This window comes from Myripristis murdjan, chromosome 6, assembly GCF_902150065.1.
Source record: "Myripristis murdjan chromosome 6, fMyrMur1.1, whole genome shotgun sequence".
Taxonomy (NCBI): domain Eukaryota; kingdom Metazoa; phylum Chordata; class Actinopteri; order Holocentriformes; family Holocentridae; genus Myripristis; species Myripristis murdjan.
In genome coordinates this window covers 8,237,188-8,252,630 of record NC_043985.1, presented here as the reverse complement: position 1 = coordinate 8,252,630, position 15,443 = coordinate 8,237,188, and the positions used below count along the sequence as shown (strand labels likewise).

Below are 15,443 nucleotides of genomic sequence, written 5' to 3'. Positions count from 1 at the left end.
TAGGGGTTTTTAACATTGGCAGCTCCCTTTTTAAAATATTTTATTAATCTTTTATTGAGTCAGTTTTAACTGTTGTAATGGTTTGCTAGTTTGGCAACTCCAGTAAAAATGGACTGGGAAAATTGTTAACTTTGCCTGAAGACCATTTGCAAAAACTTGAATGAACTCAACACCCACAGCATCAGGGAGGAGGTACATTTTCCCAGGAACACCAGATCTAACAGATATCTGACACAATTAATGCCCTCAGCCGCTGGGTTCTTAAACAAACTGCAGGCCTTGTTTCTGTCACACACACACACTTTAACAAAGAATGGATGGACACTTAACGCGTTAGCTCAACTCTTATAATGATGACTTGCATGTTTTTATATCTCTCTATGTATTTTATTTATTTTTATGATTTGCATTGGTTGTGCTGACTGTTTGCACTGTTTATTCTCCCAGGAACAATAAAGAGTTTTCAATCCAATCCCGTATTATGGCCTAAAATCTGGATGAATTGCCGAGATCAGTGTATCTGTAACAGGACAAATGTTTAGACGATGAACAGAGGTACCCCGAGTTTTCAAAGTGAATAAAGTTAATTAGTTAAAAGCTGTAGTCCTCCAACATGGCCCCCTGAGCATGCCTGTCGTCCTGTATGTTGTGCAGCTGGATTCCGGCAGGAGTGAGACCTCTTGCCTCGCTCGCCCTCCCTCCTGACGTCACGGCGCTTCATTTATCCGCCCAGCCTGCTGGTTTCCTGCTGAGGCTCCGCTCTCACACTCCGCGGTCCACACGCTGCTCACACCGCCCAGCGCCGCGGGGACCCACAACTTCAGCGACCGGGGAAACATCTGCGCCTTCACACAGCGGGTAGGTACGCCGTTTCCCCTCCGGTCGGACCGTCGTGTCTGCCTCGGAGCTGCTGAATTTCACGGCGCAAGTGTCGCTTTTGAAAAGAAACGAGCGGGAATGTGAGTGGCTGCGCGGCGTGCGGCAGGAAGGGATGTGAGAGGAGAGGAGAGGAAAGGAGGGAGGGAGGGGTGGCAGGCACCAGAACTGTAATTTTAGTCGAGGGTATACACGGGTAGACGGGGTACACCCACCCACTTGCCCCCTGTGGGGATTTAGATTCCGCTTACCCTTCAACCTTCTCACCATCGATACGTAAATGTCGGGTCAGTCCTTCCCCAGCTGCCGCGGACGGCCGTGTGGCGGAGCTCCGTTTGCACACACGCAGTCACCAAACTTAATGTGGTTTTTCAACTCGTCTCCCGCTCAGTTTACACACGGCTGCCTCCTGCCACATCAGCCAGCAGTGTTTTATTCTCACTTGTATTTTGCGCCGATGAACCAGCTGTGTCGTTCGGCCCCTGCTGGGCTTGGTTCACTGCGCTCCTGTTAGCCACCATAGCGCCAGGATCCACTTTTACTGCAAGACGAGGCGCAGAGCCGCCTTTTCCACTCTGCATCTGTCTGCTGACGAGCTGACAGCATGTGAAACCTGTTGAAACTACGCGCTTGTGGCCATGTTTTTTTTTTTTTTTGGGACAATTTTGATGGTTGTCTCTTGCCGGTGGGTATGCTGAGTGGAGGCTGTGATAATGATGTGAGCCAGCTGTGTGTAATGAGAATCACGGGATCCACTGCCTTCCCTGTAGTCTGTTGCATATCTGAGTCTGGCCTCAGTTTGTGTTGCCTGGTCAAATGTGTTGTTTCCAAGTCACTGGACACAGATCTGCTTTGCTCACAAGCAAAACGAGGAGGGGGTATCGCAGGATTTCATAGTTCCAATGTATAATGGTCATAATTTGTGCTAACACACATTGACAGTTTTGGGGCTGATTGGGAAATGGTGCCATCATTAGGCTAAGGAATCAGCAGAAGGGCCAAAGCTGTAAGGAACAAGTTTAATGGAAAAGTGTGATGGCTTATCATTACTGTTGACATTGTCCGAAAATGTTACAGCATCTTGAGCTTTAGAGTAGACCTCTGTTTGCCCTGTTATTTTATATAACTGTAAATAAGGCTGGGAGATATGGACAAAATCGTATATCTCAATATCTTTGACCAAATACCTGTATGGTAATGTGACATTACTGTAAGAGCACCAAGAGATTTGTCATCAACAGTCATTAGTCATGTGGATGTGATGATCAAGTAGGTAGATGCAAATAATAAAACTGCGAGAACAGACTAATACATTGAGACAGTTACATCTCTTTACTTTAATGCAGCCTTTAAAAGAAGGAAGACGCATCATTTAACCTGTATCATGATATTCAAATATCTCAGATGGTATCTAGTTTCATATCAGGATATCGATATTTCACCCAGCACTAACTGTAAACAGTGTTGTATATCCTTGCAGTATCCACTCATCCACACTTGCGTCTGTGTTACACTGATTAAAATGATCATGTAGTTAACGGCCGAGCCCAGCCGGTGCATGTGACATGTGGACCGGTCAGTCACAGCCGGACAGTTACACCAGTGTACTGTTTGCTTTCATTTGTGGCATTTCACATGCCTTGTCAAAATCACATGTTGACCTGTAATGCAAGTCTCTACAAACCAAGTGTGAAGACGCTGGGGCTTGACAGCATTTCCTTCCAACGGAGACTGGCATTATAGACTGGAGAGAAAGTCAGTATACAGCATAAAAGCAGGTTGTCAGGGACAGATGTGCCAAAATGAGGTGATGCCACAGTTGCTGTTACAGTTTGTCTGTCAGCATCACATGGATGTTGTTGTCTTTTCGTGAAAACCTGAGCTTGTTGGGCAAAGCTCATTCCAGTAGGTGTTGGAGTGGCTTTCGATCATGTGTAGTTTAAAGCATAAGTGCTGTGCTGTTACCTGGGCGGTGGTGGTGTATCGAGTCCACATGGTGGTGAAATATCCTCATGAGTTGCTCTGTGCTTCATTGGGCTGTTAATCCACAATACTGCATTAGTGTCTCTCCATTGACTTCCACAGTGTGGCAAAACCACTTCTTAAACAGTTTTTGCACATAAAAAAAACATGACGAGCAACAAGTTTTGGTACAAATCTAAAAATGTAATAGAATTATGTGTAAAACTACTATCAGGTTGTTTCTTCCAGGTGCAAGACTACAAGACATAGGCTAAGGCTCCTGCAGAAACTACCTGCCAGATCTACTTTCCAATTCAAATTGGAAAATGACAAGAAAAGAGGCATTTAGTTTCCTCAAAGCGGGAATCGGAACTTGTTATTTGTATATCAGCATGATCCTCTTTGTAGTTTCTTTTTTTTTTTTTTTTTGCTTAAAATGTGCCTTTGGGAGCTGTCTCTTTGGAACACTGTAAGTGAAAGGAGAGACGCAAATCCAGTGTTGTGGATTAGCAGCCCAGGGGAGCACAGAGAAACTAATGAGGACATCTGACCACCATGTGGACTCAAAAACATCCAGGTAACCATACAAACTAAAACTGTCGCAGTTCAATTTTGCTTTATGAAGGAGTCATGACAGTTTTTTTTTTTTTTTTTTTTTTTAAGGTAAGGATTTTGGTTAACCTCTTTTGTGACAAGAGCTGCAACAAAATGAATGCCTTAAAACTCAAAGTTGGCTGGATCACAAGTAAGAGGCTCAGAGGGGCAGCATGGACACTGTGATCTGTTAAGTGTCAAACCTCAAAACGACTCAACGTTTGCAACTAAGCATTTTAATTTAGCCACAGGTGCCCAATCCGTAGATTACAGTGAGAGTGTGTGTGGTCGGTCTATTAATCAATTATTCAGAGTGAAGATGTGGCATGAGGGATCAACTTGCTGCCTGTCTGTCTGACTGTACAGGACAGTCCTAGCTGGTCTGTGGTCACACTCCGTTTGTTAGCAGGCATACAGCAGCAGGTTTTTACTCTGCTCCTGGCTGATTATCAGCTTTCAAGGACAAGCGAATGGGAAGGTGCCAGGTACTCTCCTGGGGGAGGACTGCAGAAAGGAGAACTGCTTTCTACCTGTTGCCCTCTGTCCCAGTCCCGCATTGTTCAGGATATCCAGAGGCAAGTATACACAGATGGACTGACTTAAACAGAACGTGAGGTCAGCCGACGTCAGGAGTTTTTAATCTTTGTCAGAACAAGATCCAAATGGGAAGTTTTTACTCTGCGGTGTTGTTCCTGGGTTCACAGACACATACACTGCTTCTTTTCACATGTGCAGATACTTCAGAGGAAGTGTTACAGTTGTGAAGCCTTGCAACAGAAACCCAGGCCCCAATTCCCCCCCTTATGTATCACATGGGGCGTGGGGCGGGGGTTTACATTTTGGGAGGAAACTACTTGTTAAGTTAACTACGGGTCTTACCCTCTCCCATTCTTACCTCTAATTGCATTTCTTCGCTCTAAATTATAACTGAATAATCTTGCATAGTGGTCATTTGATATATTCTGAGCATGTTTGCACAAAACTTGTCTTGTCTTTGGACTGCTTCACCTCAGTAATATTATATTACTGAGGTTACTGTTACTGTTTGCCACATTACTATTCATCATCAATATTATTTGTTACATTATATTTTACTATACACGGATAACAAGCATTAGTATTATCTGCCCTTGTCTTGTGCAAATGTCATCTTGAATAGTCAGGCACAGCTTTTTTCCTGCACGGAGACCAGCGCTAAAATTGGGACTTGTAAATGCATATCCAAATTTGCAATGTATCCAGATACAACTGTGTACCAGGATTTGCAATTGTGCACTGTATTTAACGCTTAGTTACTGTTTACATACAGTCCAAGTCAAATCATTGGTATTCTGAGTAAATAGGCAAATTTTAGATACACATTTGCAAATCTCAGTTCATGTTTGCAAATATCATGTAATGCACTTGGTCTAACAGTTCAGTTAACCCACAACAGCAAGTGAATGGACTATTGTTTAATCAACTAAAAACACCAGCTTCACTAAGATCATGGAAATACCAAAATGTACTTCTTTTATTATAAAACTAGCTTTTAAAAAAATTAGCATATATATATGTATTGGCTGACCAGACTAATGAAGCTATTAGCTGTCACACTGCGATCTGCTAACCTGCCATAGCATTTGTCATTATTTTTGACATTTTATAGGTTTATCGATTAGTCAAACAAAATAAATTATCAGTACGTTAAATGATTGAAAACGGTCATTAGTTGCAGTGCTCAACTGGCTCAAGGTGGACTGGGTTTTATTTCTGCCTGTCTGTGGCTGTCCCGAAATGTTCCTTTTGCTGAAAAGGAGGCTTGTGAGAACTCGTAGATGGACAGAGATCACATGGTTCCTGTGACACTGCCCCTCTATCACTGAGCACAATTTACATAAACTCCCAGGAGAATGGCTTCTGGAATGTAAAAGCAGCTCACGGCCCATAGATGACCGTGAGCCAGAAAATCTGCCCAGTTTGAAGTGTTGCTTTAGCAGCGTCCTCTGTGGCTCTGAAGCAGCCATGGCACATCTTTACATACAGCCTCTATGCGCCCAAATGTTGACAGCCATCTAATATTGATTGACAGAGTGCTTGCCCAGGCAGCCATGGCCTAACTGAACGCTCATTCTTGTTACACATTGCTGTACTGCTTTCGGTGTCTAATTTTAATGTTTACTCGTGTTAGGATCTCGCTTTTCCTCTCCTCTGGGAGAAACACAGTGCTAAAACAGTGGTTTAAATGTTATGAAACTGTATGTACACACACGTACAGCACTGATGGACTGAAATGTGCAGCAAGCTAATTTTGACCACACAGAACCAACTTGTTCTGTGTGTTTGGCGCTTAGTTATGTACAGAATTTACAAGCCCTCACGGTCTCAAGTGATTGGGGAAATTAGACAAATGTCCTAAGAAGAAGGTATTACACTGCCTGTCACCTCTTACCGTATTCATATTGTTCATTGTACCCGCTGGACAGGTTTTCAGTGTTGGCAGTGATCATTTTTGTCGTGTCTATTTGTTTTCTTTCCCTTTACACTTGTGTACACACACACACACACACACACACACACACACACACACACACACACACACACACACACACACACACAGGTGCCTTGCAGCCAGTATGCAGCCTGGTTGTAGTCACAGCCTGGGTCTGACAGGCTTACAGCTGGAGCTAGGGACTTGGCACAGGATGTGATGCAGCAAACATTACATCTGCAGCGTTGGCCAGAGCCTGAGCAGGAATCCAGGCAGAGCTGCTGTAGCAGGAGGGGAGAGGAGTTTGTCCACAGTGCAGTCCACAAGGGCCTGACAAGCTGCACAGTCAAAGCTATAGCTGCAAAAAAAAAGTGAGCACCCACTTTTTTGAGAGGAGAGTTGATGCATTTGGTGTTTTTTTTTTTTTTTTTTAATTAATTGTTTTTTTTATAATGAGCAAGTCTGTAGTGTTTTTTTTTTTCAGACTGATTGTAATCAAGGCATGTTTCCTCAGAGCTTTGCGATAAGGAAATGCTCAGTGTAATGTGGCAGTATGTTTGGGCGATATGTTGATATGAGACTAGATATCGTCTGGTTTTAAAGTCTGCAACACTGTAAACAGATGACATTTTCTGAACATGACTGATGTAGCTGTTCTCTATGCCTCAGCCTGATTGGTCATCATATCCACTTTACTAATGACTGTTTATCAAAAATCTCCTGTGTTTAAATAAGTTATGAAAATACCAGTCGTCATTCCTACAATATTGTCACAATATCGATATCAAGGTATTTGGTCAAACATATTGTGATGTTTGATTGTGTCCGTATCGCCCAGCCTCACGCCACAGTCACAGTTTGTTAGGTTTTCTGCGGGTTGACTAGATGCACAACTGGTTTAACTGGTTCAACTGTAAGTTTGGAGCAGCAGTGAGCGTGCAGAGGCCCAGGGGATGCCCCCCGCTCGGCCACGAGGGACACGCCGTAATTACACAGCGTCCCTGTAGGATTGTTACGCTTCCAAATGCTGCAGTGGGTTGGACTGATTTTTGTCCTGGTTTCAGCCATCTAAATTAAAATCATACAATTACAGGGTGACTTAGACAGTAGAGTATAATAAAATCAAATGGGCTGTATTTGAGTATTACCTTCGGACTGCACACATGCTCTGTGGAAGCCTTTCAACTCGCACATACTTTCTTGTCACTCCGAAAAATGTTGTTTGACGCAGCGTTACATTTCAGGACCCATTTGGTCAGTTTTTCAGTCCTGAAGCATCTTTATCATAGCAAAAATAATATCTTAATATTAGGAATGTGACTTCATCCAGATGAGGTGCGCATTTCTTACTTTAGGTGGTTTTCCACCCAAATTACCTTGATAAAGTAGTCCAAGGGACTACTTTTGAAAGAATTAAAAGCTTCCTCTTTCTGGCTACGTTTCTGCTGCAGTCTGAAGACACGTGAAGATTAGGCAACAAGTCCACTGACGTGTGAAACGACAACAGCTGTTTTTACAGTTGTGAAGCATCAGGCTATTCAATCTATTTTAACTCACTTGTTGACAGATTCCTGCCACTTTTTACAGTGTTTTTCTCAGGAGCAGCTCTCCTTCAGTTATTCAGGAGGAAAATGAAACTAAGAGCCTCTTTACCGTCTCCACAGTAAATCATCTGCTGAGTGATGCTTATTTATTTATTTATTTATTTGTCCTTTAGAGCGAAAACTGCCTCTGGCTTTCTCTTTCACAGCACTGCCACACTGCCTCTCTCGCTCTCTTTCTCTCGCTCGCCCATGCTCTCAGCTCAGTCGCTCTCGTTTCCTGGTCTGTTTTAAAACAGTCAGGAAGCCGACAGCAAAGCTTCACTTCACTTTTACTGTCTCCCTCTCGTCCTGAACTGGTCCTAGTTCAGTACTAGAGTACGTCCTTGTTTAAGGAATGACGTGGAACATGCTGTGTGGTCATCACTGTATCCCCACCCCAAAGGTTACTGGGTTAGGGTTAGTTCGACCACCAGCAGGGACTTTTTGTGGGGTAAAAAAATGTCCCTGGAACTAAATTTAGAGCCCGATCCCCTGTGGTGGAAACAAAAGGTTCCTAGTCCCTGGGGAAAGTTGCTGCGGTTGAAACGGAGCTTTTCTCGACCTTAACAGCGGTGCAGCGTCCTCTTTATATTTTTACTGTCCTGCACCTGCTCCCAGGTTGGATATACATTTTTTTTTATATCTATATCCTAAGAAAACATGTTCATATGCACATCTTAAATGTAGTTATAGTGCTAATAAGACAATATGCAAGTAAAGCACAGACATTTACAGTAAACACCATATTATGATTTGGTTGTCTTTGCCAGTCAGATCTGGGCCACAGTCAGTCGTTGTGTGCCGTCTGGTCAGCTCCTTTTGGCAGCTGCTTTTCTATGGAATCAGATTTGTGCCAAAAACAAACAAAACTTCCCCATTATCAAGCAAAAACATGAATTTGAGGGAGAAAAAACCACTGAAGCAAAACAAAGTCATCTCAAAATTAAAACGTTTAACTTGCAAACGAATTTGGGTAATCGTGCAAATTATTGGCCTTTTACATTTTTAATAATATATCCTTTTATTTTCCAGCTTCCTCTGCTTCTTTCTCTCTGATCAGCCTTTTGCCTTCCCTTCGGGCATTGCGGTCACGCTGCAGCTCTCTGCTTTGTGCCGCCTGAATTGTTGTTTGCAATTCTGGTACAAATGTCTCGGGTTTTTGGGTGGGTTTTTGCAGGGATGCGTCCCCATTGGCTGCTGAGTTTTTGAGTGACAACTCAGTCCGGACGCTGTTCAGCGCAGCAAGCACAAGTCACTGCAGTTTACTGTGACATTTCAACTTCCCATAGCCAGTTATTAGCTACCAGCATGCTAGTTTGAAGGCATTCCTCGGGTTGTTCAACACCTGTCAGTCCATGTCGTGCAGACTGTTATCACCTAATCTGGCCTCATCTGACTTCTTCTTCTTTTTTGACAATTTGTGTATTTTGCCAAAGCAGCCTAAATCGAGATGATATGCATGCCAACCTGAGTTTTGAAAATAGGGGTATTTAGATTTTTATAACTGATAAATATAATACAATAAAAAGTTTGTGTGCCCGAGGCTGTGCGAGTGTGTGTGAGTGTGTACAGTTGGTGTATTTCTCAGTTTTTGGGTCAAAAGCTGTAAGAGCTGACCTGTAGGCCTACAGCCGGCGCAGAGCAGCCGCACGCATTTTCGATGGAATTCAAAGCACCTACTGTGGATATCAGATTTGGGCTTCTTCTTGTTTGGATAAGAGTTGTAAAATGGCAGTTGGGATTATTGTCATACAAGGTCAGAGATAAGCGTGCCACCTGAGTTAATGATTTGACCAGTTTATCTGTGTGAGCGGCCTGTTATCAGCTGCGTGGTGTCAGTCTCCTCACACGCCGACATGAGCCAGCTGATAAGACCGTATCGGAAATGGGCTTGAGCACCTTTTGTGACTTGGCTACAAGGATTTTAATGTTTCTTACAGACCGCAGCCAAAAGAATGTTTTTTAATAATTTAATTTAATAATTATAGTCAATAATACCGGCAGTTCATTTAGCTATTGTGATTGTTGTTGAGACGCAGGTCGTATAATTCAGGATGATGTTGCACCTGCATTATCACCTTTTCATCGTCCAAATCCGTCAAATTTTCTGTTTTGTGATGTAGGCATATTACCTAACATCAGGTTGACCTAACATCAGGTCACTCAGTATGCATAATTAACCCGGTGCCATTGTTGGCAAAAAACCCCCAGAACCCCTGCTGCATGTTTTTTTTTTTTTTTTTTTGTCTTTCTCGCTTATTTGTGCTCACGGCTAAAGCAACGCCGAGTAAAATGAGATGACGTGTCCACCATGTTTTATTTTCTTTCAGAGGTCGGTATGGCACAGTTTCTCAGCTGGCTGTGTAAATTCGCATTTCCAAGTAGGCTTGGGCCAAATGGCAATTTAAATGAGATTTGACAGTGGCTAATCTTAGGTGTGTGTCCATATACATTTATAAACAAAGCAATAAGTGTCTCTTGCATGCTGTGTTTTATTGTAATTCATTCTGTCTGTAGACTGCCATGCATTTACAATCCGATGTGTCTATGTATTATTGTTACCATCTGTTTAGACCACAAAGCAGTGAACTACAGTTTCATCCAGGCCTCATTAACAGGTTGCACAACATGTATATTTGGGCTTGTCAGTGTTCATCATTTAAATGCAGCCAATAGGAACGTCAGCGGCGAGGGGGCTCGGCGGGTCAGTGCTGCTGTGCACATGATGAATATTTGATAAATAGTTTATTTTAACCCGTTTTGTTGTGTTTAATCCAGGCCCGTTGAGGTTGGGGGTCCACATTTTAATTTAATTTTAATTTAATTTTTATTTTATTGTGGGGGTCCACATTTGAAAGGGAGACCTGACCAAAGCTGGACAAAGGCCAATTAAATACAAAGACACCATTAATGAAAACACAACCAAAAAGACGCTTGGTTCATGTTAACGTAGTCCGTTTGGCCACGGGTTTACTCCCTGTAAACTCAAGCTTGACTTCTTTTCATTTGGTTTCAGTTTTCCTCTCGACATGGATCGCAGCGAGTCCGGACTTGAAGTTCACCTCACAGTTTTACTCCTCCCTCTGGTCCGTTTCCGCAGGTGGAGTGGTGTTGTGGAGAGTCTGAGTCCGTTAAACTGGGACTGCTGTCGTCATGGTGAACATCCCAGAGTACTATGCGGGGAAGAGTGTGCTGATCACGGGAGCCACCGGCTTCATGGGCAAGGTACGTTAGGGGGTCCAGGTCAAGGAGGACATGATTGATTAAATTGTGGGCATCAGATATCAGACAGATTAGGAGAGAACTTGTTTGGAAAGCTGAAGTAATGAAATAGGTAGATTACTCACTGGAATAAAAAGAAAAAAGAAACAAAATAATACAAACTATAATGTGGTACATATGTCTCATTAAGGTCTGATCACAAAGGAATTATTTTCAAGCTCTTCTGTATAAGAGAAGTCAAACAGCTCACTGAGAATGTGATGAGAGCCTGTTTATAGGTTTCACAGCCTCAGGTCAAACTGCAGATCGCCTATTAATTTTTAATTAATTAATGTTTTACAAATAATAATTTCTGTCAACAGCTTAATGTTTTCTGCATCGTAGATTTAAATGCATTACTGTGATTTTACAGTTTATGAAGAAGTCACAAAATGTTTTACCCAAAGCAATTTCAGGCATCATTAGGCATTCAGCTCACAACAGACACAGGATTTTTTTCCTCTTTTGCATGCAAGTTTGATAAACGGGATGAAGTTTTTATGTGGCTGTACTTTTTAGAGCTTTTTTCCCTCCAAACACAGCAGCCATTGTTTGGTAACTGGCAGCTTCACAAATACAGTTCCTGTGCGTTTGAGCCACTCTGCTCAGATGCTGTGGAGGAAGAGTCATTCTGCTCTTGAACTGCACTCGTTTTTCTTGTTACATTATTAACAGTTTACTTCTCACCAGTTCGTCCACCACAGGCCAATAAGTATGACCAGTTTGAGAGAGAGCAGGGTTTAATGTCAGGTTGTAGTTGTAAGTGATGCACAACGCCCAGAGTCAGTTGAGAGAAACTGTCAAAATACAAAAGGGGACAAGATGACTTTGTTATTGTTGTCTGTGCCAGTGTCATCAGACTTGCCTCCTAAGCTCATGTTTAAGGACAAGCTCAGTCTTATCACCTGAGTTTTGATCACCTTAATGCCGTTCAGCCTCGGCTGCTCTTGATGAAAGTGTGGGATGTTTTTGTTCTCCTCTCTCTGATGTCAGGTGCTTCTTGAGAAGCTGCTGAGGTCCTGCCCAGGAGTCAAAGTTGTGTACGTGATGGTCAGGCCAAAAGCTGGCCAGAGCCCTCACGCACGCATCGCTGACATGATCAACTGCAAGGTGAGGAAGAAAACATGGGAATGGAGGGTGTGAAGGGGGTTTGGGTGGATTGGAGAAGGAAAAAAAGCAGTGAAGTAGTTGCTCAGATGTGAAGGGACCATAATTTGACCATGTGTACATCCGCAATTTCAAGGTAAGCTGGAGGAAGGAAGTAGAGAGGTAGGACGGATGATGATGAGAGTAAAGGATGAAAGGTGGGAGATGAAAAGCCTTCAGCCCTCAAGCTTGAATCACTAATATGACCGACTGTAAGCCAAAGAAAGGAGACTCAGAGAGGGAAGGATGAGTTAGTGGATGGGTTGCAGTAACCCTCAAACTACAGTGGAAGTGAAACGCACGCAAGCAGAGGTAAACAAACAGCAGCCACCGCTGAGCTTCTGCAGAGTGAACCAGTTTGACCTGCAACACTGTCAGCATACAAGGGGAAGCATTCCACCACAGGCAGCTCTGCACAAACTACGCTTCAGGGTTGTTTTTTTTGTTTTGTTTTAGTGATCTGCTGTGATACGAACGTAGTCTAGCTAAAACGGGATTCACAAGCTGTTTTATTTTGAAATAAATGAGTGTTTTGGTCCAAATTACTTTTTTTCTAGCTGGCAGTAACAAAGAGCAGACAAAACTTCGCCTTTTTTCTGTAACTTTCGTCTGCAGATGAATCAGCTGCACAACAAATTAGTAGAGGTTTTTTTTGGGGAGTGGTGGTGCATTTCTAGTTTTATTAGAGAGGTACTTTAGAGAGAGACAGGAATGATAGGGCTGAGGCATCACATGCAACAACAGGGCCCGCTGTGACAGGGACAGAGCAAGAACTCCACCAGCTTAACTTCTGCGGGGTCCCAGGACCTTTTTAACTTGTTCCTCATTGTGACTTAATTTTAATCATTTCTTCCTGGACAGTTGTTTGAAAGATTGCAAGATGAACAGCCCGGCTTTGCGGAGAAGATAATCGCAGTGAGCAGCGACCTCACGCAGCCAGAGCTGGACCTGAGTAAAGAGGACCAGGCCACTCTGACTGAACACGTTAACATTGTCTTCCACTGCGCCGCCACCATCCGCTTCAATGAACCACTCAAGTGAGTCGCACATCATCGCCCTCAGTTTTCTCATCTTGAATATCTTATCACCATTGTGTATGTGTTTTTAAATGTCACTCTCAAGCCTGTCAGTCAGTTGGATGTAGAAATAACAAATACAGTTGTGAAGTAGTAAACTGAAGGTAAAGGCATGTCAAAAATGTCAACTATAGAAAAGAGGAGCTCATGGGCTTACTTCAGGGTCATTTACACTGAGCTAAGGATGCCATTTTAAATGCCTTTATTAATTTAAGGCATGCACAAGTAAAAAAAAAAAAAAAACACACGAGGAAGGTCAGGAGAACGTGACTGGTTTTGACTCACAGTGGAAAGGCGTGATTCCTTATACAGACAACTAGTGGCTAAGAAGCCAAATATATATCACCCAATTAGTTTACAAGTAGTCTATGTGGAAAGGAAGTTAATAGTCACAGTAATAATTACTGTATTTCCGCAATTAATAGCCTGGGTGTTTAATATGCAAAATCAACTTGGACCCCAGGCGTTTAAAAGAACCAGGCGGCTATTCGCTGCAGGCCTTTATTTATTTTGACACAGACCTGCACCAGGCCATTATTGTGATGACAGTTGCTGTCCAACATATTTTTTAGTACAAAAGTACTGTAAGGCATAAGGTAAACATATCTGTAGATACGAACATAGTGCAAACCATCAAATTGGCGCACTGCGAGTCGTTCCCTCTGATACTTCCTTTTTCTGTCAAAATAAGAGTTAGTTGGTCGATTTAAGATTACGGTACACCCTTTTTTTTCTAATGTTAGCTAGCTCTCTTATTTTGACAGAAAACGGAAGTGCCGCACAGTTATTGTGCGGCTAACTGTTTACTTCTGCAAAAATAAGGTGAATAGCCTTATTTTGGGTTTATCTCAGTATAATGCAAATAATCGCCCGGCGGTTATTCGGGTGGGCGTTTAATACGCAAAATGGGTGCAGACCCAGGCGTTTATAAGAACCAGGCGGCTATTTGCAGCCGGGCGATTAATTGGTGAAATACGGTATAAGCACAACAGTAAACAACCACAATAACACCAACAAAAAGGACTAAGCCTGTTTTCCAAAAAAAAGGTCTGAAATACACTTCCGCATTAAGATGTGGATACATCAGAGCATCAAAGTTAAGCATCTCCCTTGTCTTGACAGCTGCAAATTCTTTCTGTTGTATGAAGCTGCAGCAGTGACAAGTGGTTTGCATGCATCTCATAGTTTCGATAGGTCTCTCTTGTAGTAGAAATGGGAGGATATTGGAAAATCTCCTTCAGGTCGCTTCTGAGGAAGTCCCAATCTGTCTGATTGTTGTAGGAGGTGAGGAGGTCCAATTATAGCTGCCTTAGTGCAGCAGAGAATTACCTTTGGTATGTTTTCTAAATAGTTTAGTATGTAATTTAGTTATCCCCTTTATAAATCTTCAGGTCATGAAGTGGATCTCCCTTTGGACTGTTCAAAAGACTGATGGCATCATTTTAGACAGTATCATCAACTTAGCTCAATTTATTCAAACATCTGTAGTGTCCTGAACATATGGCAGCTTGAGAACACATGGTTTGAATTTATTAACTATGAAGCTGGTTCAGTCCCACTGGTGGCCACAGTGGGCGTGCCTGGGGGGTTATCTTTTGGTTCTTTGAACTTTGTGTAACATACAGAAAGCCAGAGCCGGGTGCCACTTGAGGTTTTTGGGCCTGTTAATAGGTTTTTTTTCCTCGCCACTGTCGCCCTGTGCTGCTCTCGGTAGATTTTGGTTCAAAGGATTGACCAGTATTTGTTGGGTTTCTGTAAAGCGCCTATAGACTTCTGTTTTGATTGGATAAAAAAAAAAAAAAAAAAAAAGTTAGTTAGTGCTTCCCTCATATGTGGAAGAGGGTTAGGTCCAAGTTCTGTCTTATATTGTTGTCAATTACACTGAGCCAACCCTCTTTCCCACATGGAGGAGCTCACCACTCTTTTGAATAGAGCTAGACTTGTATATGTTGTATATTTATCTTGTGGTAGATTTATTTTGTATGATATCCTGGTGTGGTTCGGCCTCTTGGCCACTAATTGTCAATTGAAGGAATCCCAGCTTTCCACTCTGGTGGACTCCTCTGTCCAGGTCTTTCTGGCTGACTCCTCTCTTTGCTCTGAAGACTCACTGTGTGTCGAAACTGGTTGGCATTCCCCTGACCTTCCTTGTGTGATTTTTTTTTTTTTTTTTTTTTTTTTCCCACTTCGACATGCTGTAAAATCATAAAAGCATTTTAACTACATCCTTGGCTCATCAAATAAACAAGTCTAACAGGATAGTATTAGTTTCTGTTTAGGGTGTGTGCTAAACTTCACACATGACGGTGTGATCATGATGGCATGACAGTCCTGACAGATAATAATAACCAAAGTTGTTTGCAATACACAAAACTTAAACACACACACACACACACACACACACACACACACACTTTTTCCCCTCTAACTACAAACATTGCTTTGAGGTGGTAATTCTGCTGTTTTTATTTGCTG

General features: G+C 42.6%; 1 protein-coding gene across 2 annotated transcripts in view; it reads left to right on the top strand.

Annotated features, from left to right (window-relative positions):
* The first annotated feature begins 686 nt into the window (after window positions 1-686).
* far1 (fatty acyl CoA reductase 1) overlaps window positions 687-15,443 on the top strand; it is a 31,325-nt gene continuing 16,568 nt past the window's right edge. Inside the window, exons 1-4 of one of the 2 annotated variants that reach the window (XM_030053005.1) lie at window positions 687-858; window positions 10,586-10,710; window positions 11,740-11,856; window positions 12,754-12,929. In XM_030053005.1, the coding sequence (XP_029908865.1) occupies window positions 10,639-10,710; window positions 11,740-11,856; window positions 12,754-12,929 (365 nt within the window). In that variant the 5' untranslated portion in view covers window positions 687-858; window positions 10,586-10,638. Of the gene's footprint in view, window positions 859-10,585; window positions 10,711-11,739; window positions 11,857-12,753; window positions 12,930-15,443 lie in introns of those variants that run through there. The other variant, XM_030053004.1, reaches the window with a different exon arrangement.